This window comes from Ascidia mentula, chromosome 2, assembly GCF_947561715.1.
Source record: "Ascidia mentula chromosome 2, kaAscMent1.1, whole genome shotgun sequence".
In the NCBI taxonomy this organism is placed as follows: Eukaryota; Metazoa; Chordata; class Ascidiacea; order Phlebobranchia; family Ascidiidae; genus Ascidia; species Ascidia mentula.
In genome coordinates this window covers 4,252,653-4,274,425 of record NC_138567.1, presented here as the reverse complement: position 1 = coordinate 4,274,425, position 21,773 = coordinate 4,252,653, and the positions used below count along the sequence as shown (strand labels likewise).

The 21,773-nt window shown below is 36.0% G+C and overlaps 2 protein-coding genes and 1 pseudogene across 3 annotated transcripts in view; all 3 read right to left on the bottom strand.

The window, feature by feature from the left end:
• Positions 1–199, bottom strand: part of LOC145890695 (receptor-type tyrosine-protein phosphatase epsilon-like) — a 33,653-nt gene extending 33,454 nt beyond the window's left edge. The window contains exon 1 of the mRNA XM_082981834.1: positions 95–199. Within this exon, the coding sequence (XP_082837960.1) occupies positions 95–161 (67 nt within the window). The 5' untranslated portion in view covers positions 162–199. The remainder of the gene's footprint in view (positions 1–94) is intronic.
• Positions 200–5,453: 5,254 nt separating this feature from the next.
• On the bottom strand, positions 5,454–21,371 carry LOC145890699 (receptor-type tyrosine-protein phosphatase C-like; annotated as a pseudogene). Its single transcript, XR_014399573.1, has 29 exons — positions 21,297–21,371; positions 21,093–21,215; positions 20,886–21,030; positions 20,688–20,823; positions 19,224–19,303; positions 18,988–19,164; positions 18,793–18,928; positions 18,559–18,662; positions 18,307–18,468; positions 18,044–18,205; positions 17,770–17,858; positions 17,549–17,659; positions 17,403–17,496; positions 17,119–17,341; positions 16,986–17,041; positions 16,791–16,927; positions 16,549–16,645; positions 16,274–16,476; positions 16,060–16,191; positions 15,865–16,004; positions 15,640–15,775; positions 15,406–15,509; positions 15,259–15,347; positions 15,112–15,185; positions 14,905–15,027; positions 6,184–6,300; positions 5,981–6,126; positions 5,778–5,913; positions 5,454–5,715 (listed from the first exon to the last, which is right to left on the bottom strand). The product of XR_014399573.1 is annotated as a receptor-type tyrosine-protein phosphatase C-like (transcript).
• Positions 9,439–12,718, bottom strand: LOC145888866 (uncharacterized). The gene is made up of 12 exons (XM_082979735.1): positions 12,646–12,718; positions 12,416–12,592; positions 12,216–12,348; positions 11,967–12,100; positions 11,532–11,693; positions 11,152–11,346; positions 10,693–10,793; positions 10,463–10,567; positions 10,302–10,395; positions 10,066–10,243; positions 9,664–9,716; positions 9,439–9,563 (listed from the first exon to the last, which is right to left on the bottom strand). The coding sequence occupies exons 1-12, from the start codon at positions 12,716–12,718 to the stop codon at positions 9,475–9,477; spliced, it is 1,494 nt and encodes a 497-aa protein (XP_082835861.1). The 3' UTR covers positions 9,439–9,474.
• Positions 21,372–21,773: the final 402 nt, after the last annotated feature.

Here is a 21,773-nt window from a genome sequence, read left to right as displayed (position 1 = left end):
AAACGAGCTCCAATCATAACCTTGATATCTACACAAATGTACTCAATATAATAATGCTTCATTTATTCTTACAACTCATTAAATTTGAAATTACCTGGTACGAAAAATGAACCTATGTAGGTATCAAAAACACCATATGATACATTAAAAGTTCTTAACATTCTTGTCCAGTGGCGATTATTTTGATATACATAAACCTCCTTATATCCTGGTTTTCTGGTATTTAGGCCAAATAAAGTAAACTTATAGTCCCAGCCTGAAAACATATATATAAATGAACGTAAGTGTTGGGTAATTTGTTGCAACACAAATTTGTATATTCTACCTTATTCTAACTATTCTTACATGTATTTTTACAATAGCATTATGGGACTGACATATAGTGTTATTGTTTACCATTCCAAGGATTTGTAAGCCTGCAGTTTCCACCAGATTTCACTCGCCACTTTCTTCTTAGATTCCCATCAATCGTCACTTCACAAAAGTAAATTTCTTCCGAATTATTTGTCGGTTTACTAAAATATTTGCGAGATCTGTTACGCTTTCTTTGTATTTTTTTTTGTTTGTTTCAGCATTTATTATTGGAAAGTAACTTAGAAATGTGAATTGTCTGAATACTTCATTAAATAAAAGCATTTACGTGTTGTAGAAGTCGATGTACCAGACGGTTCCAAGTGATTTTGTGCTTTTCCAATGATTCTTCTCAACCTGATCCATAAAGTATCCGAATGTTATCAATTCCACCGAATCGTAGAAAATCCAAACCCTCTGCAAACCTGAAATCATAAGTTTAGACGCATGTTACATTAAGGAATGTACATGAACTTTACCTTGAGTGTATTTATTAGTCATCATTTGAGTCAGAGTTGTGTTAATCTGTGGGTCATCAGTCATTACAAGATTTCCACCCATTAATCCACATTTCTCCTGTGCAGTGTTAGCATCCACAAGATCATCAGATAATACCAAAATACTACCTTTACAGCTGTAAAAGTCATGCCGTTGCCTGCAATCACAACTTAAAGAATTCCATGTTTTATTAAACTTGTACTAACTTACTGCTTGGTGAAATGAATACTAATAAGAACCACAACACCTGTAAATGAAGCCCTCTTTCCATTATTACCACGTGCTTTGATTTACCTGTATCTTTTTTAATGCTTTAGTTTTATTCCAGACAATATTAAAAATCTCTGTTCATTTCTAAACCACAATCTCAACAATATGTTCAGAATGCAGTCGAATTGTTAAAATGTTTGACAACAGAGTTCTTCCTGTACGTTAACCTCGTGGGTGGCTGATGTTGCGTTTCAGTTGCATCAGGCAACATTACCGTTGTTGACGAATAACAAGTATGATATTACTGTACCGACGACGTTCTTCAAATTACAATTTTTTGAGCAATAACGCATTTAGCAAACCAAAACACTTTTTTGTTCGAACAAACATTAAAGATGATGTTAAGGTATATGTATGGATGGTGACAACACTAGACTGTACCAGAATGGTCAACAGCATGTGAGCATCATTTTATTAGTGGCAAGTATGCAAACCGCATAATTTGGGGAAGAACATGAAAATACTTAACTCCGCCGAAAAGTTTTAACGCAATGTCTTTCCACATTTTGGTTGTCACGGCACTTTTAACAAAACCAGAAAATGTGTGCGAATCGCAACGTAAAATACACCTGGCGTTGTTGTCACGAACTAACTCATTTCGTTGAACAAACTAATTGTGTCCCAAAAACATTAATAAAGTTTGGTTACAAGCCTAAGATTGCCTAATGTTTTGTATTTATGGACCCCATTCAACTCAGTTCAAGAACAACTGATTCCATCGCTATAGTGCATGCAAGTAGGATTGTTGCCCACGCATTGTCCCTTTAACGTACAAACGTTTAGCAACACATCAGGGCGTCGCTTCAATAATACCAAATTCGTTATATTAATACCACGTTCTGATTTCAGTCATGTCAATAGTTTGATCGTTGCAACAATGTCAAGGAAAAACCATATTTACTGCTGGTTTTGACCGCGACATCTACAACTTTTTTTGCCAGCATTGCAGACTTACAATTTGACTTTTTTGTCGCCAACTTTATATAGTCTTTGACAGCTGTAAAAGTCTTGCCTTTGATGCAACAAACGATGCGAGACTTTTTTGTCTATATCATTTAATTCATTTTACCTTGCTGTTTGGTGCAACGAATCATAATATGAACCACGACAATTTAAAAAGTAACGCTCTTTTCTTTATTGCATTATCAGATTAATTCCTTAACTTGTATGTTTTGATATTCTATTGTTGTGTTCCAAATTATTTTCAAAACTTACTTCAGTTCTAAACCTTCGCCACAATATTTTGACGTTATCCATGTGGGTGGCTGCGTTTCGGCTGATTCCGTTTTAGCTGTTGACGGTAAAGTATGGCAATTCTATATCGGACGCCTTTATCACAGTGGCATTATAAACACATTATGTAACCTTTTACCAATAACGTTATCAGCTGCTGCAAATCGAAGTTTCATTTTTGTTTGAGTTATTTGTAGAATTTTTACACAACAATAATTGTTACGTCAGTTTACAATTATTTGCTTCATGCTACAATGTAGCAGCACATCAGAATGCCGCTTATGGAATACCGTTCGCCTCCCTTTCAAGATGCCTGTATTTTATCGTTTTCCACGTTTTCCTGAGCCATAGAACTTGTCCGTGACATTTTATTAGATGTAAATACTGATGAAAAAAATTGAAAAACATTACACCTATGTAAAATGAGATCTATCTATAAACAAGTACCTTTGGTGTGACTCTGAACGATTTTCAATGATTAATTTTATCTTTTGCTTCATGTTGGAACTTTCTAAATCGGTATTTTGCTCTTGTTTTTGTGTCCACCGATTGTACAATTCAGTTTCTTGAATTAAAGTTTTAAATGTACAATACATTTGAGTGCTCGAAATAAAGATGAAACTGCATTATAACAATGACTACTGGTTTTACAAAAATTAAAGTTGTTGAGTATGTTTGAATGTATATGTATGAATAGGGCCAATACTAGATACCAGAATGGCCGATTTGTTTTACAAAACAGCATTGAAGCATCATATTAGTGACTAATATGTAAACCGCATAATTTGTGGATGAACATAAAATTTCTCAACCGTCAAATAAAAATTCTTAATCGGCGCTTTTATTATAACCAGAAAATGTGTTCTGACCGCAAGTTCCTCTCAAGATACACGCTTTAAAAGTAAACTACTTCCGATTTCATGGAATTTCTGAGAGGAAGGATATTTGAGTTAAATTGTGTTTATCCCAAATGTAAAAAGGGTTCAGGCGAAACGAAATGTTGAAAAACAAGCACACTCTTTGAAAATGAAAGCCAAAGCTAAAATGCTGTTGATTGGCTTTCATTTTCAAAGTTATCAACTCCAAATATTTTGCACCCAAGCACACTCTTCTGATTTGCATTTCAATAAATATATATTTACGTGGTGTCGAAGTCGAGATACCACAAGGTTCCAAGAGATTTTGTACTTTTCCAGTGATACTTTTCACTTCGATCCTTAAAGTATCCGAATGTTGTCAAGTTTAAGGAATCGTAGAAGATCTAAACACGCTGTAAACCTGAAATCAAAAGTTTAAAGATAAATTTAAAGTTTAAAGAGAATATTTGTGAACCTTACCTTGAGTGAATTCATCAGTCATCATTTGTGTCAGAGTTGTGTTAATCTGTGGGTTATCAGTCATCACAAGATTTCCACCCATCAACCCACATTTCTCCTGTGCAGTGTTCGCATCCAAAAGATCATCAGATATGGTCAAAATGCTGTCTGTGGTAGCTGGTTGCAGTCTTCAAAAAGTTATACGTTAATACTTTGTATGTAACATTAATTGCTATTCACTTACTGCTTGGTGCAACGAGGTTGCGTTGAATGCACAATAAGAACCAAGTCACTTTGAAAACCAGTTCTCTTCCCATCGTTACATTACCTATGTTATGATATTTAAAACCTACATTTGTTCCACGAATGCAGTAATATTTCATGCAATATGTTCCACGATGTCAATATTTTATTCTAAATATTTGCTGTAATCCAATGCTAATATTTACCAGTTCAGAAATCATTGCAGCAAAAATGCAATTGTGTTTTGACAACACGGGTTTTCTTGAGTGGTATTTTCGTGGGCGGATATGGATGAGTTTTGCGTCTGTATTTGAAATTAGTAATGTCTTTATGGTTGTTGTCCCAAATGAAACAGAGCTAATGCAATCCGGAATTAAGAGGGGCAGTCGTGAAACTTTTTGAACTGAGGTATTTCTGGCGCAAATGCTTCATCCACCGATTTCACAGCCTACATAAAAGGGTGACAATCAGAGCGGTACATGTGCGTGTATAACGCTAGCAGCACATATCAGTAACATTTCGCATTTTATAAATATAATCACGTTTAAATGAGATAATTTCCAAAAAATAGCCAATACTTCTGGAAACCCTGCGAAAACAACAAAATTTTAATGTTTGCAAACATTTGCAGAAGAGAATTTATGTTCTACAAATAAAAGTAACGTTTCCACGTAACGACAAAATATCGGCCTACAAGCAACATTTCGAGCCACAGGTCGTCGGGCATACCCTCGGAAAGTACAGTGTATTCAGACAACGAAGAGAGGGATATGGATTGAAGACATGGCCCGTCACTGCTGAAAGTTTTAGGATCGTGTCTTGTATGAATTGGACAGTTGGCCGTGTGGGCAAACACCTATCGTTAAAACACAAGTCGTTTTACCTGGGAGGTGTACTTTCATGTGGTTAAGCACCACTATAGAACACTATGAGCGAATGCCCGGTTTGTGATGATACAGTTGGGCTCGTGTGGAGTGCTACTGTTATGAGTGGGAAAGAGGAAGCGTTGTGTTTTGATTTCTGAGTAATGTTTGTTTTCTGTTTGAAGTTAGTTGTATGTTAAATGCCATGATGCTTCATTGTTGGATTTTTAGTTCCCAAAAATTATAGTTTTTCTGTTTTTACTGTATTTTGTAATAATCGATGCAGATTTGTAAAAATGCATGTTTCAATGAACCAATGTTTCGCATCTCCAACAAATACAAAATGTTTTGGGGTGGTAGGGAAATTTACTTATGGCTTTCACCTGACGTTACCAAACTTTAGTAAAGTAGACATTCATCTTTGGGCTGTTTTTGAGATATGTCTAGAACGAAGGGATAGTCCTTGCACATATACTTATCCCATTAAAAAAAGGTTTATCGTGGAAATCGCTTTACGAAAAAGCGCACAGGCAGGCGTCATAATAGCGTCTTACATATCTGATAAAACATGAACACAAGGTATGTATACATAACACTTTATTACTGCGTAGTATGTGGGGGCATGCTAGTGTTTGCACAACAATAGAACATTACATGCGAGCGTAAGAGAAAACTGTGAGTAGGAGAATGACACGACGCTCTTTTAATGTTTAATTTCCACCTATGAGTGCCGATGCCCAGCCATGCAAGCATATATACATTACAAAAATGCGATGGTTGTGAGCGTGTTGTCCTCAAATTAATAATACACGATGTGAGACCATCTTCGTTCCTTATAATGGAGATATTAAACAGTAGAAACTGTAAATATTCACTTAAAGTTGGAATATTCGTTGAATTCTTCAAGATACTGTGCTACAAAAGCAGTAGTTGTACAACACCTGCGGCAAAGCAATAAGTAAACAGGATTGTATAAGACTACAACTGAACACTACTCCTATACCTTATTATTAACCATGTTAGGTTTCATGTCTCTCAAATCCTTCACCGTTCGAAAAATATCAACTCGGTTTTGAACTTTTAGGCGATCGAGAATGTTGGACAAAGCAATGAAAGTTCCAGTTCTTGTACATCCGTTGCTGAAAATAAAATTTTACTATTTACGAAGTTTAATGCAACAAAAGATCATTAATAGTGATGACCAACCTGCAGCACACCAGTACATTTCTGCATTTCAGTTCTGATCTCATTTGTTGAACACTTTCAACAATTTTAATAAAATCCACTTCTTTCGGCGGTTCTTCCACATTTTCCCATCCTTTAACTTGCACAACGCTCATCCGACGATCAACCTTTATAAAAACAGCACAGAATGAGCATGGATATTTAATACATCTTATTGAACTTACAATTCTAAAGCGTGGACACTTTGTTGAAATAGTAGTGAGGTTGTGGGTTGAATAGTCTTTGGTTTCAATAACTGAAATGTTTATATCATCGAAATCCAGTGTTTTAGAGCCCAAAACCTGTTGGGACAAATCTAGTGACATTCCGTGAAAATATTCTACGTAAGTACGCTTATAATGGTGTGTTAACCAATCTTCATTAAAAATTGTCCAGCTAAATAATCACGAGCATCTTCATTGCCATTGCACTCACCTTTACTGTATTATTTAAATCCACAATCACTTGTGCATCTCTGGTAATTGCCATCATCCAAAAATTCTTCGCTTCTCCTGCAACCGGACCTTTGGCAGCAATAAACGTTTCCGAAGACATCTCCTATATGTAATACAATCTCACCATCATTCTGTGGTTGCAATAAAAGTAAACCCAGCACTAAAGCGCTTTCCATATGTTGTTGACGACTATTTTGACGACATTTAGGTTGACCAACATAAGTACGAGGTATGAGAATGATATTTTCTTACATGTATATATGATGCATTCATTTCAATTGTGACTTGACTGGTTTCATCCCAAACCGAAACTGCTTTGCTTTTGTCTGCGTGCATAAATAAACAAATAAGTATAATATCTGCGTGGATACTGCATAAATAAGTATAAACATGCACATGTTTTTAATTTAAGATCGTTCTCCATCCATTCTTCGCCATATCTCCATTCAGACAAAACTCTAAACTCCTCATTTTGAATCGGAAATCTTTCAATGTAAAAGAGGAAAGTGTTAACAAGAAACAAAATTAAACTGCAATTTTAATACCTTTCAGCTGGACTGAGTGATTGTAGTTGGCTTACGCTTCTATCAGGTTCAAAGTTAAAGCATTCACGTTCCATCAACAACTTGTACACGTATATGTATTGTTTCTAGAAAGAACGAAAGGACGGTGCTGTTAATATTGTTTCCCTTGAATAACGATACATAATTCATTTAATCTAATAATATTTGAAATGTACATTTGTTATTGACGTAAAAGTTTAATTACCCAGTTTTGAACCATGTCTTTACGGTTTTCTCTCATTCTTAGAACAGTCCCAAGAACATCAACCGTTCCTTTATCACCAAGTTCGTCAAACAAAGTGTCCATTGCTATGTAAGTTCCTGATCGACCAACTCCAGCACTTTAAAACAAAAGCAATCTGCGTTACATTTGCATTTGAATATCAGAGTTTTGGTTTTTATCAGCAGCTGATTACCAAATACTACCTGCAATGAACGATGATTGGAGCATTAGTCGTGTGCAAGTCTTCCACCATCTTACGTAGGTAGATCATATTTGTTGTGGTGACAGGAACGCCATGGTCTGGCCAAGTGGTGTAATGAAGCTGTGTCACTTCACGTTTCTCCTGTTACAAAGGCACGTAGGACAATATTCAGCTGATGCAAATTGGGTGCTAATTCAGTTACCTTCCCTCGTAACAAAATGATCTGTCGCCGAATAATTCCATCAATTTGTATCTCTTGTAAAGTTTGAATTGAGAAACCCGGTTTTATTTCATTCTGGGATCCAATTTTGGGCCAATACTGTTCACACTTCGACTAAAAAATGTGATTATCATTAGATGTGAATAAGCATTCAACGTAGGAATAATTTGACAACAACGTATGGGGCCAAACCTTTCCATTTTCGACCAAGCCAGTCAGCATAACTATGATGGTGGAGTTTTCTTGCCAAACCATCAGCCAGAAATCGAAAATTGTTTCCTCTTTTGGTCCCTGAGTTGCGATGAACTTTCGTGGACTTTTATAAGCTGGTATGTAGGCGGCGTTAATGTAATCACTTCCCGAAGTTGTTTCGATCAAATTTACTCTTGCATGATCGTCTGTGTAAAAAGGATTGAGATACAAAACGTTATTTGTATGCTGAAATGTGTTTTCAACGTCAGAACTTACACGGATATATATTCTTATATCTGTTTTTCACAGCGTTTTCTGATGATTGTGAGACATCTTTTGACCTTTCACTGGCTTGACTCTCGGTTTCTATTTTCTGAAAAAGGAGATAATCGTAAGAGGCTTGTGCCAAGACGAGTTTGTAAAAAAAAACAATTATTTAGCATTGAAACAGTTTTTAAGTAATAAAGTTGCCCAGTACAATAAAAAACTACCTTAAATTCATTTTTGAATCCAACATACTCAGTTTCAACATTTGTTTTGAAAATATTAAACATCGCCGTATTATGTTGAGGGTTGGTTTGTTTCTCTTTACGATTCAAGTTCTGATATGTGACCTCTGGTGTCTCCACTAAAACCAATTACAATTATAAAGCAATTCGAATGTCATGGTTGTTACAAAGTTCAATTTGTTACCTTCGAGAGTAGCCGCGGAGTTATCCAAACCTCGTCTGCCTTTTATGGATATTTTTCTGAAAATATAAATTCAACACCGAAACCTTTGTCGTAAATAATTCAGAATACAGTGAAAAAGTGGACAATATTTAAGCTCTCACCTTTTCCACAATAAATACGTTCCGATTGATACAAGAATCAACACGCCTACCACAGCTCCTACTATTAAACCAATAGTGCGGTTTTGCAAATCAGCATATTCATCTGAACCTGTATTACCGTGTTTCAACTGCGCATACACTACTTTATGATTAAACTAGTTAAAACTGTCATTCCAGGAAGTTCCAACTCTACAAGTTGTTTGACAGTGTTACCAGTTAACGTACATTGCTGGCGTATGCTGTGTGGGTGGCAGGAAATATTACTTCACCCATGCTGTTACTCTGAAACCAACTTCTAACCAAACAATCAACGAAACACAAATGATTTGTTTGTGCTGTTCAACTTATTTCATGTATACTTTCTTGCATCAAAAAGAACAAAGCGTTCCTCAAGAAGTTTCACAGCGTTTCAAGTCTTATGACTAAAACTTTATCAACGATCTACTGCATTCATATCATGACTAAAAGGGCCACTTCTCAAGTCGGAAAGTCTTGAGGCTCGGAAAGTCTTGATTGTGGTCACAATCAAGACTTTCTGAGCCTCCTTATTTTTGCAACACAACGCATTAGGACAACGCACGTGTGCAAATGCAGGGTCGACTCGTAGTGAAAGCTTTTATTACGTCACATGAAACAATTGTTGTTTTTAAATGACAGAAGGCAATGCAAGTTTCGAAACGATTTTTTTGCATGTAAAAACGCCCTTGACAAAAATGCAACAAAAAATCGTCAATAAGGACACAAATATATACAGCATATGAACAATAAGTTTTTCTTTAAACAAGGTTTTAATTTGCGCACCCGTCCTTTCCGATGTGGATGCCAGTATTCATATATGTTGGAACAGTTGTAATGGTTTCGTATTTGGGCAATGTATCTATTAAACAAAATGCATGTGAGTATATTTCCCCCACAGGGTTATTTTGGCCACCTTCAATACACAAAGATCATTATTAAACTCCAAAATGTGTAATTACCTTCATCTTTGTGCTGTGTATCATTTCCGCCTGTGTTTGCACTTTTCGGTCTTCTGCAGAACAAAATTAAACTTACAAACGACCTAAGTACAAACCAATAATTTAAAATGATGTTAAACCGATGAAAAATTAATGCAAGGTGGTAAAACTGCTTTGCCACATTGTTTCCACCTTGGGTGGTTTTGGGCGGGTTACACTTAGTTTGGTTACCAACTGCTAATGGTGGCTATACACCAGTCGCCAGAAAGTGGAAGTCTTAAATAGCAGACAAGATCTTTGCAAGTCACGCCATAGCTGCCCTGATGAGACCTATTAGGCCGATCTGTTTGCAGCTCACTATAAAATGCTCCTGTGCTATGTCAACCAATTTATACTCATACAAACACTATACAATAAGCTCACTTGCACATTTTCCAAAAAAATACAACTCCCATGGCTGCAAGTAGTATTATGCCGGCAACAATTCCGATAACGTAACTGAAATTCGTGATGTAAATGTTTGTTACAATTTGATGGCGAATATTAGTTGATTGATCTATGGCTTCCGTTACATTGGGTAATCTCGGTCCATTTGTTGCTCCTAAATAGTTGGATGATGAAGTTTGTTAGAAATATCTTATTCGAATAAATATGTTTACCAACTGTGAAACATGATTCAAGTTGTTGATCCGCTGTTGATACACTGGCAGTGGTACTGATAGTGGTGTTGTATCCAATAAAAATTGCAGTAACCTTAAATGTGACGGAACATTCTGCGCTTTATTCATAACCACACAAAACAGCAGAACTAAATTTTTACCGAGATGTTGTAGTGACTTGAGTTTTGCAAGTTGCTGATGCGTGAGAACTTATCACCATATGGCAAATTGGTTGATGTATTGGACGGTTGGATATCAACTTTGACCTGAGAATATTCAGATCGCATAACGGAAAACATGGCAATGTGTTAATAATCATTTCCACTTTTATAGGATACATACAAATATGCAATATTTAAACAGCGTACAAATAAATATGGAAGTAGGATACCTTGATATCAGTCTTGAAGTTGAAAATGTAATAATCAAGTCCCGTCCACGTTAAGCTAACTGTGTTGACATCGCAAGGTAACCTTGTTGCAGAAGCAGCAACTACAAATAAAATATAAGCGGTAAAATTATAAAAATTTGATATCACACACATAAGCATTGAAAGTGTTGAGAACATGCCTGTCTGTAACTTATTTGGAAAAAGGAAAACATTAATCAGACGAAACCGTGCGTTTTCAGTATAATATTCAAAATTGCTGAAATAGTGAATCCAATGAAATTGCATGTTGAACGCGAAAGATGAAACATAAACATCCTATGCGTGTTGATATTAAACAACCGAACTAACAAACCTTGTTGTTACCCACAATAATGTACGGATACGTTTATCAATCACGTTCAAAACCCATGAAGACCTTTTTACGGAAATCGAATATTGTGTCTCTAAAGTATGGCCTACATTTAACTTGACAAGCGTAGTAAGCAGGTTCTCCACTACAGTTCACGCTTGTTTGCTCCCATCCGATCCCATAATGCAACGCTCGCTGTTGACAACTTGTGACGTTGGAAACAGAGAAGTTTGCTGGAGATCCGTCGCTCCAATACCAACCATTGAGTGAAGTTGTAAAACGAGCTCCAGTCATAACACGAATGTCTTTAAAAAGTCCAACTTACAAATCAGGTGTGGTTAATTGTTTCGAGGTATAGAACGGTACATTTTTTTGTTGTTAGTAAATGTTTTCTTTTCAAATTAAGACAAATATTTCGTATGCGGGAGATTTAAAATTCTTTTAAAATTCTCAAAAGAATTTTTAATATTTTGTGTAAGATACAGATTACCTGGTACGAAGAATGATCCCACGTAAGTTTGATACGAACCGTAAGGTTTATTGACACTTCTTAACATAGTTGCCCACAGGCCATCATATTGATACATATATATTTGCTTGTATCCTGGTCCTGAGGTGTTGCGAGCTGTTAATTTAAACACATAGTCCCAACCTGAAACCAATGACATTTTCAATTTTTTTTGTTCATCTTTCTCTATTTGTTCAAAACATTAAAAAACAAAGGACTGTCTCGCCCCCAGGATCCAAAGTATTGATGTTTTTAATTTTTGTGTCTGTTTTTTTCTGTGTTGACTCCTACGTAACGCATTTCAAAATCAATTTAAAAATATTTACATATGAACACGAATTGGCATACGCAACTTGACCTTAAAACTTATCGGATCTATTAAGTTTTTGGTTGAAAAAAAATGCATGAAGATTTTACCGTTCCACACATTTGTTTTCGGTTGTCCAACTTGGCAATTTCCACCAAATTTCACTTGCCATTTCCTTTGTGTTGAATTTGTTTTAAAATATGCGCGGCAAAAATAAATTCGTTCCAAATTGTTCCCAGGTTTTCTACAATAATTCATATATGTGATGAAATATTACAGCCATAAAACAACGAAGTGCAAAGAATTATACTGTTATATAATCAAGCAATTACTGCAAACATATTATAATGTTGATTCACCTATCATAAAAGTCAAGATACGACCGAAATCCAAGTGATTTTGTACTTTCCCAGTGTAATTCATTTGAAGTAAAATAATATCCAAATACATCTATACCCGTAAAATTGTAAAATATCCATACTCTTTTCAAACCTGGGTACGTTAAAAATATCAAAAATATCTTGGCGAAGTACAAATTTATATGTGCAATATTTGTTACCAAAGGTGTATTTATCAGTCAACATTTGAGTCAGAGTTGTGTTAATTTGTGGGTCTTCAGTCATTACAAGATTTCCTCCCATCAATCCACATTTCTCCTGTGCAGTGTTCGCATCAACAAGATCGTCAGATAATATCAAAATACTGTCTTTGACGGTTGTAATGTTTTGACTGTGCACTAACAAACACAAGCATTTACTAAAAATACATTTTCATCAGCAAATTTCTTACTTTCGATTACTGTTAAAAGCTGAAGAAATACTTTGATCCACATGTGTTTGGTACCAAGTACCCGCAACATCATTCTCACGGCCGTGACAATACAGTTAAATCCTGGTGAAACACGCAAAATATGATGACTTATGGCAATATTTTATGTGCTGTTAAATAACCACACTGTTGACATGTATTGCTAATATTTCGACTGGGCGTTATCATGCCATAACCGACCTATGCAAAATCAGGCCTTCCAATAAATCTTTTTTCTTATCATCGTCTTGAGATTGTTTTGAGTTTACTCTCTGTGACGTAGACTATGTGGGAGACAGGAAATGAGGCTTCAAACCGGCGAATCCCAACCGCGGCTCTTCGAGTCTCATGTTCTTAAACCGTTATAACCTTACGGCTCTTATTTGGAAAAAAACTTACTTTTCGAAGTTTGCTTTTGTAAAACTTAAGCTGTTTTGTTATGCGGCTTCGTTTAAACAGGTGGAAAACCATTGCTTCTAAGTGAGAGACCTTCAGTGTTTTTAGATAATGTTTCAGCTTCGAAGGTTTATGTTAACAAGGTCTATGTCTGGCGTTCATATCGATAATTACAAATTAAAGCTGTGAGTTTTACTCGAACCCTAAACGTTATTTGCCAAATTTGCCTCATTGCAATTGTATTCCCGGTGATACCGCTATCTTGGTTTGCCTTCTATTACAGCAGCTCAATGGTTCTCTCACCGGGTGTTTCAAAAATATATACCACGCACTGCCTTCACGTTACTCATGCAGTGTTTCAATTCATTCATAAGAACGTTTCTTTTTGGTTGTTTTGGTGAGAAGAATATACTCAACCATCAACTTTGGCGAAGATCCGTGCTTTTGGATAATGCATTTTTTTTCGTGCTCGGTTGAGGAAATAATCAATTTATTGCAGTTGGGTAAACTTGCACCCCCGAAGCGACATTGGAAAACACCAACTTTCCTTTTTTAAAAACAGTTTTACTTACGGCTACAGAACACGTTTCACCCATTCATGTGTGGTTTGTTGTGGTGTGATTCGCTCGTGTGGAGTGCTGATGTTGTGTGTGGGAAAAAGGAAGCGTTGTGTTTTGATTTCACAGATACGGTCTCTCTGTATACCTTTAAGTTGCATGCTCATATATCTTCACGTCGTGTGATTTCTATTGTCGCTTGTTAATTATAAAGCGGAGTAAAGGAAAGTTGAGTAAACACTGTTTCAAAAGTATTTGGTTTATATTTACGTCAGTGTATAAATCGTAATGCGGAAATGTAAAAAAAAGTAAATCGTACAGAAAAAAAAGATACAAACACTTGCATATAAAGAGTAAAATGAAAAACTGTAAAATGTAAAATACTTAAAATGTAAAAAATTCTTGTTTATATCATTTACTGAACTGGGCCAATTACGCAAGTTTGGTTGCCTTGTTTTTGGGCCAATTAACATGCCATGAAGGCGCTATTCAAAATTCAGAAGCACTGGTTCACTTGAAGTTGGAATACTGGTTAAATTCTTCCAGATACTTGGCCACAAAAGCGTAGCAGTACTTGTACAACACCTGCAGAAAGCAATCAGCAATAACGAGTTAAGTTGTACAACACCTGCAATAACGAGTTAAGTTACATGGCAAGGGCATTCTATGCTAATCTACCGTATTATTAACCATGTCAGGTTTCATGTCTCTCAAATCCTTCACAGTTCGAAAAATATTAACTCGGTTTTGAACTTTCAGGCGATCGAGAATGTTGGACAAAGCAATGAAAGTTCCAGTTCTTGTACATCCGTTGCTGAAAATGCAAAATATTTATTCAAAAAAGATTTATGCGACATATAACATCACAAGGGCAACCTGCAGCAAATCAGTACGTTTCTACATTTCAGTTCTGATCTCATTTGCTGAATACTTTCAACAATTTCAATAAAATCCACTTCTTTCGGGGGTTCTTCTACATTTTCCCATCCTTTAAATTGCACAACGCTCATCCGACGATCGACCTTCATGGGAACAGCACATTATGAGTACCGTTATGCATGTTTTCATGTGTTTTAGGACTTACGATTCCAAAGCGTGGGCACTTTGTTGTCATAGTGATACAATTATGGGTTGAATAGTCTTTGGTTTCAATAACTGACATGCTCAAATCATCGAAATCCAGCTTCTTTGCCTTTTGCGATAGAATCTGTTACAAATCGTGGACAAGCATAATTATGTACGAGAGGTTGTGTAAACCAAAGTTAGTTACAACTGTTATTTGCCTCACCTTTACTGTATCATTTAAATCCACAATCACTTGTGCATCTCTGGTAATTGCCATCATCCAGAAATTTTTTTCTTCCCCTGCAATCGGTCCTCGGGCAGCAATAAACGTTTCCGAAGACAACTCCTATGTGTAATACAATCACCATGTAGAGTTTACTAACCACATTTTGTACGAGCATAAAAAACAGAAGTAAGGTTTGTGTCTAACTTGTATAAATGAGGCATTCATCTGTATTGTGTTTTGACTAGTTTCGTCCCAAACGGAAATTGCCGTGCTTTTGTCTGCATAAAGTATAATTTGACTTTAAAACAAACAGAACTTCGTCAAAAAAATCATTACACAACAAAAATTCACATGTTTTTAACTTTAGATCGTTCTCCTTCCATTCTTCTCCATATCTCCAATCCGACAAAACTCTGAACTCCTCATTTTGAATCGAAGATCTTTTTATGTAGAAAAAGGAAAGTGTTTTCAAGGATAAACAAAACACGATTGTCTTACATTTCTGATGGGGTGAGTGATTGTAGTTGGCTCACGCTTCTATCAGATTCAGATTTAAAACATTCACGTTCCAGCAACAACTTATAAACGAAGATGTATTGTTTCTGTAAAAATGGAAAAAAGTTAACTCTGAATTTTTCTAAACACAAAAAATGCAACTTTTTGCAGAAAAGTATTTTCGACGTTTTTCTTTCAATTTGGAGAAACAAATTCAAACTAATAGAGTTTAATTACCCAGTTTTGAACCATGTCTTTACGGTGTTCTCTCATTCTCAGAACAGTCCCAGGAACATCAACCGTTCCTTTATCACCAAGTTCGTCAAACAAAGTGTCCATTGCTATATAAGTTCCAGATCGACCAACGCCGGCACTTAAAATTAAAGCAATCCGCGTTACATTTGCATTTGAATACCAGAGTTTTGGATTTTATCAGCAGCTGATTACCCAACATAATCTTACCTGCAGTGAACAATGATTGGAGCATTAGTCGTGTGCAAGTCTTCCACCATCTTACGTAGGTAAACCATATTGGTTGTAGTGACAGGAACGCCATGATCTGGCCAAGTTGTGTAATGAAGCTGTGTCACTTCGCGTTTCTCCTGCGAAAACAACTGGTATACAACAGGGTGAAAAGTGAGTGCATCGTCGCAGCACCTTCTCTCTGACCAAAATGATCTGTCGTTGAATAATGCCGCCAACTTGTGTTTCTCGTTCTGTTTGTACGGAAAAACCTGGCTTCATTTCGTTATTAGACCCAATGTTTGGCCAATACTGTTCGCACTTAGACTACAAAAAGAAAGGAATATAAAGGATGTCAAAAGCAGATATTATTTGTCAAGCAACGAAATATATCGTCATAGAGACTGACCTTTCCATTTTCAACCAAGCCAGTCAGCATAACTATGGTGGTGGAGTTTTCTTGCCAAACCATAAGCCAGAAATCGAAAACTGTTTCCTCTTTTGGTCCCTGGGTTGCGACGAACTTTCGAGAACTTTCGTAACCGGGTATGTAGGCGGCGTTGATGTAATCACCGGCAATTGATTCAGCCAGCGCCACTCTTGCGTGGTCGTCTGTTCAATAAGAATATATCTCCGTGCTATGTACCGTTAGCTTCTTGTGGGATGTTTATTGTTATAACTTACACGGGTATATATTCTTGTATCTGTTTTTCACGGCGTTCGCTGGCAATTGCGAAATCGCTTTTGAACCTTGGTTGGCTTCACTTTCGTTTTCTATTTTCTGTAAACATACCGTTAGAAATTTGTTAACTTTTGTTAAATGAAAACACAAAAACCGCGTATTTTAAAATTAGTTGACCTGCCGTATCCTTACATTTGCCTATTGCAATATTTTCAAAATTATGCATTCGCATAATAAAAATCACCTTGAATTCATTTTTGAATCCTGTGTAATCCGTTTCTGCGTTTTTCTTGTAACTGTCGAACAAAGCTGACTTGAATGCGATATTGGGTTGTTCATCGTTGAAGTTTAGGTTTTGATATGTGGGGTCAGGTATATCTCCTGAAAATATAACTTATAGTAAAATGAAAGAAACTTCGTTTTTTTTGAATTATTTTACCTTGTGGTTCATGTACAGCTATTTCCAAAGGGTCGCGTTTGATAATAGATTTTTTTCTGTGTAATGCAACCATGTTGAGTCAATGTTTAAAGTAAGCTGTGATAATCGACAAAAGTGAACATTACTACTATACCTCTTCCAAAAATAAACGACTCCGATTAACACAAACACCAACACTCCGAAAACTACAATTCCTGCTATTAAACCAGTATTGGACGTCCCTGTGTTTGTTTTGATAGAATTCCCATCATGTCCTGTTGTTAGATCCACAGTGGAAGATATAATACTACTTGTTGAAGGGTTGGTGTTCGGTATAGTGTCGGATCGTGTATAAGTAGTTGGAACTTCTGTTGTAGCTATTTCCACAAATGTAAAAACTGGATTCTAGTAATGAACGTTACAACTTTGTGCACTTACTTGGCAAAAAGCAAGTTTCATTAGGTTTGTCATTTGTTGTAATATTTAGGGACGTCGTGACATTTTCGTCAATGGTTTCCGAAAAGGCTGTAACCTGTGAACATTTATGTGATATAAACAATAATAATTATAACAACCATAAATACCTTAAAAGTGTAAAACGTTGAAATGTTGAGGTTGGAAATATTACTTGATTTTTTAATGTACGGCTGGTATACAGGATTTTTCAACTTGTTCGATGATATTTGTACTCTCATCTACCAACAAATTTTCTCTTAAATCTTAACGTACTGTTAATAATTGCAACGTATTGCAGGTTTCATGTATAAGTCACTCAAATAACAACAAATCTTAACTTTTGACTCACACTTGCATTTGTCATGAATAAATCAAGTCCTGTCCATTCAACATTAACAGTTGTAATGTTGCACGGAAATGATCTCGCAGTAGCAACAACTACACACGTAAAATAACTTTACTTTTCCAAATAAAAAAACTTTTTGCATGGATTGAGCAGAAAAATCGACTTTACGTGGCCGATGAAACTTTTCTTTACATTGTTAGCACATTTATTCCATAACAATCTAACTGCAAAAATACTCAAAGGGTTTTGTTTTAAAGAAAAATTTACTATGTTTTACGTTTAACTTGACATGCGTAGTAAGCAGGTTCTCCACTGCAGTTCACGCTTGACTGCTCCCATCCTATCCCATAATGCAACGCTCTCTGTTGACAAGTTGTGACGTTGGAATACCAACCATTGAGTGAAGTGTTAAAACGAGCTCCGATCATAACATTTATATCTGCAGATAGTTTCAATCGTTTAAATCCAATTTTGAAGTGCATTCACCATTCGTTTAAATTTTTGCCAAATTTTATAGAAAGGGATATAAATATAATTTACCTGGAACATAAAACGAACCCTTGAACATTGTAAATGGATTGTAGGGTTCCTTAACACTTCTCAACAAATTTGTCCAAGTCCCATCAAATAGGTAAAAGTAAATCTGTTTGTATCCATCCCCAGGCTTATCACGGGCAAATAATGTGTGTTTTAAATGCCAACCTGAAATTCAGTAAAAACGCAACATCATTGGTTAATAGGAACCTATAGGGAATATGTGGTTGAAATGATACAAAAACGTTAGGTAAACACCGTTCCCATGGCAGCTTCCTCCCGCAAATAGCAGCCATTTCCTTTTTTCTGATCCGGCAGCGGCGTCGCAAAGGTAAATTGTCTCCGAATTGTTTGTTGATTCACTTAAATGTTAATGTTTCGTTTACGTAAGGTTTACTTAACATGTTGTATATGTAACAGGTTTTTGCTTATATTACAATAACTGCAACATCAACTTTTTCATAACTTCTACTGCCATATTTTTTCCCTTACTTGGTGAAGAAATCAAGATACCACATCAATCCAAGTCGCTTTGTACTTTTCCATGGTGAAACCTCGAGCGGATTAAAAAAATACCCGCATATGTTGAGACCAGCAAAATCATAAAACAACCAAAGTCGCTTGAATCCTACATCACCACAGTGTAAAATATTAAGGAAGAAATTTAATGGGAATACAAAATATTACCAAATGTGTATTTATCAGACATCATTTGAACCAGAGTTGTGTTAATTTGTGGGTCATCATTCATTACAAGTTTTCCACCCATCAATCCACATTTCTCCTGTGCAGTGTTCGCATCCACAAGATCATCAGATAATATCAAAATACTGTCTTTTATTGCTTTGATAGTTTCACTGTGCACTGTCAGATGCAATTAAACTTTAAAATAATCAAATACTCGGTGATAAATATTTACTTACCTTTTGGTACAGTGAGGAGCTGAAGGAGTAAAATAAACCACGTTTGTTTGGATTCAACATTTAACAACATTTCTCATTACCTGAACCGACAATATTCTTATATAAACCAGTTTAAACGTGTAACATAATACGCACTACATTCAGAATAAGCAGTACAAAAATAGCCTCTGTATTTTGTGTTTACTTGTATAAACTGCTCGTAAGCTACGTTATGACAAATCTGGTGAAAGCTGTGAATCTAGAATTTCCAACTCATCAAGTTATCTTAAAGGCTGTTACCAGTTAAAGCACAGTGTTGCCGCCATATAGACTATGTGGGTGGTAGGAAATATGACGTAGGCTTAGCCGATAGAAATGCGTATACTTGTACTAATATTGTGATTCATCTTACTAAATAAGCGGACATGTTACCAAACTACAAGGCAGCAACTGAAACATCAGTTAATTGTTTTCCTACTTGAGATGCATTTTAGCTACTTTGGTAGCCTTTATGCCAATGGCCCGCAACCGATGTGCCTCCAAACACTAATGAAAAGCCTTATATTACAGCAGCTCAATAGTTCTCTCACCGGGTGTTTCAAAAATATATACCACGCACTGCCGTGACGTTATTCATGCAGTGTTTCAATTCATTCATTAGAACATTTCTTTTTGGTTGTAATGGTGAGAAGAATAGACACAAGCATCAGCTGTGGTGAAGATCCGTGCTATGTGATACTGCAATCTTTTCGTGCTCGGTTTAGGAAATAATCAATTTATTTCAGTTGTGTAAACTTGCAACCCCGACGCGACATTGGACAGCACCAACTTTCCTTTTCAAAAAATAGTTTTACTTGCGGTTACAGAACACGTGGCACCCATTCATGTGTGGTTTGTTGTGGTGTGATTCGCTCGTGTGGAGTGCTGATGTTGTGTGTGGGAAAAAGGAAGCGTTGTGTTTTGATTTCACAGATACGGTCTCCCTGTATATCTTTAAGTTGCATGCTCATATATCTTCTCGTCATGTGATTTGTCGCTTGACAATTAGAACGCGGAGTAGAAGGAAAGACGAGTAAACTGTGTTTCAAATGTATTTGGTTTATATTTGCGTCACTGTATAAATCGTAATGCGGAAATGTAACAATAAGTAAATCGTACAGAAAAAGATCAAACACTTACATATAAAGAGTAAAATGTAAAACTGTAAAATGTAAAAAAACTTAAAATGTAAAAAATTATTGTTTATATCATTTACTGATCTGGGCAAATTAAGCAAGTTTGGTTCCCTTGTTTTTGGGACAATTAACATGCTATGAAGGCGCTGTTCAAAATTCAGAAACACTGGTTTATTTGAAGTTGGAATATTGGTTAAATTCTTCCAGATACTTGGCCACAAAAGCGTAGCAGTACTTGTACAACACCTGCAAAAAGCAATCAGCAATAACGTGTTAAGTTACATGGCAAGGGTATTCTATGCTAATCTACCTTATTATTAACCATATTAGGTTTCATGTCTCTTAAATCCTTCACAGTTCGAAAAATATCAACTCGGTTTTGAACTTTCAGGCGATCGAGAATGTTGGACAAAGCAATGAAAGTTCCAGTTCTTGTGCATCCGTTGCTGAAAATACAAAATATTTATTCGAAAAAGATTTAAACAACATAAAACATCACAAGGGCAACCTGCAGCAAATCAGTACGTTTCTACATTTCAGTTCTGATCTCATTTGCTGAATACTTTCAACAATTTTAATAAAATCCACTTCTTTCGGTGGTTCTTCCACATTTTCCCATCTTTAAATTGCACAACGCTCATCCGACGATCGACCTTCATAGGAACAGCATAGAATGAGTACCGTTATGCAAATTTTCATGTGTTTTAAGACTTACGATTCCAAAGCGTGGGCACTTTGCTGTCATAGTGATACAATTATGGGTTGAATAGTCTTTGGTTTCAATAACTGACAAGCTTAAATCATCGAAATCCAGCTTCTTTGCCTTTTGCGATACAATCTGTTACAAACCGTGGACAAGCATAATTATGAACGAGAGGTTGTGTAAACCAATGTTGGGAACAACTGTTATTTGCCTCACCTTTACTGTATCATTTAAATCCACAATCACTTGTGCATCTCTGGTAATTGCCATCATCCAAAAATTCTTTTCTTCGACTAACGCAGTTTCCAAAAATTGTAAGACAAAATTTCCCATCGCAATGGAAACTTTATTAGATACAAATTTCATAATAAATGCGAAAGTAGCCCGTAGTTTAAATTTGCCGGGCCACGTTTACGTTGCAAACCCCTCAACTACATCACCTTAATCAAAAGCGCTTTTTTCGTAGATTAATCAATTGAGAAGAAAGATTACCTGGTACGAAGAATGATCCCACATATGTTTGATACGAACCGTAAGGTTTATTGACATTTCTTAACATAGTTGCCCACACACCGTCATATTGATACATATATATCTGCTTGTAACCTGGTCCTGAGGTGCTGCGAGCTGTTAAGTTAAAGTGGTGATCCCAACCTGCGTGGAAGAAAAAAAACGTACATGTTAATACAAATA

Bases quoted from the DNA above. Each gene is read 5' to 3' on its own strand.
- LOC145888866 (XM_082979735.1), bottom strand. From the start codon at position 12,718: ATGATGTTGCGGGTACTTGGTACCAAACACATGTGGATCAAAGTATTT. The intron at 10,794-11,151 runs GTAGGCCATACT...TTTTATTTGTAG, and splicing joins CTACGCTTGTCAAGTTAAAT to TTGCTGCTTCTGCAACAAGG. The intron at 9,564-9,663 runs GTAATTACACAT...TTTGTTTAATAG, and splicing joins TACACAGCACAAAGATGAAG to ATACATTGCCCAAATACGAA.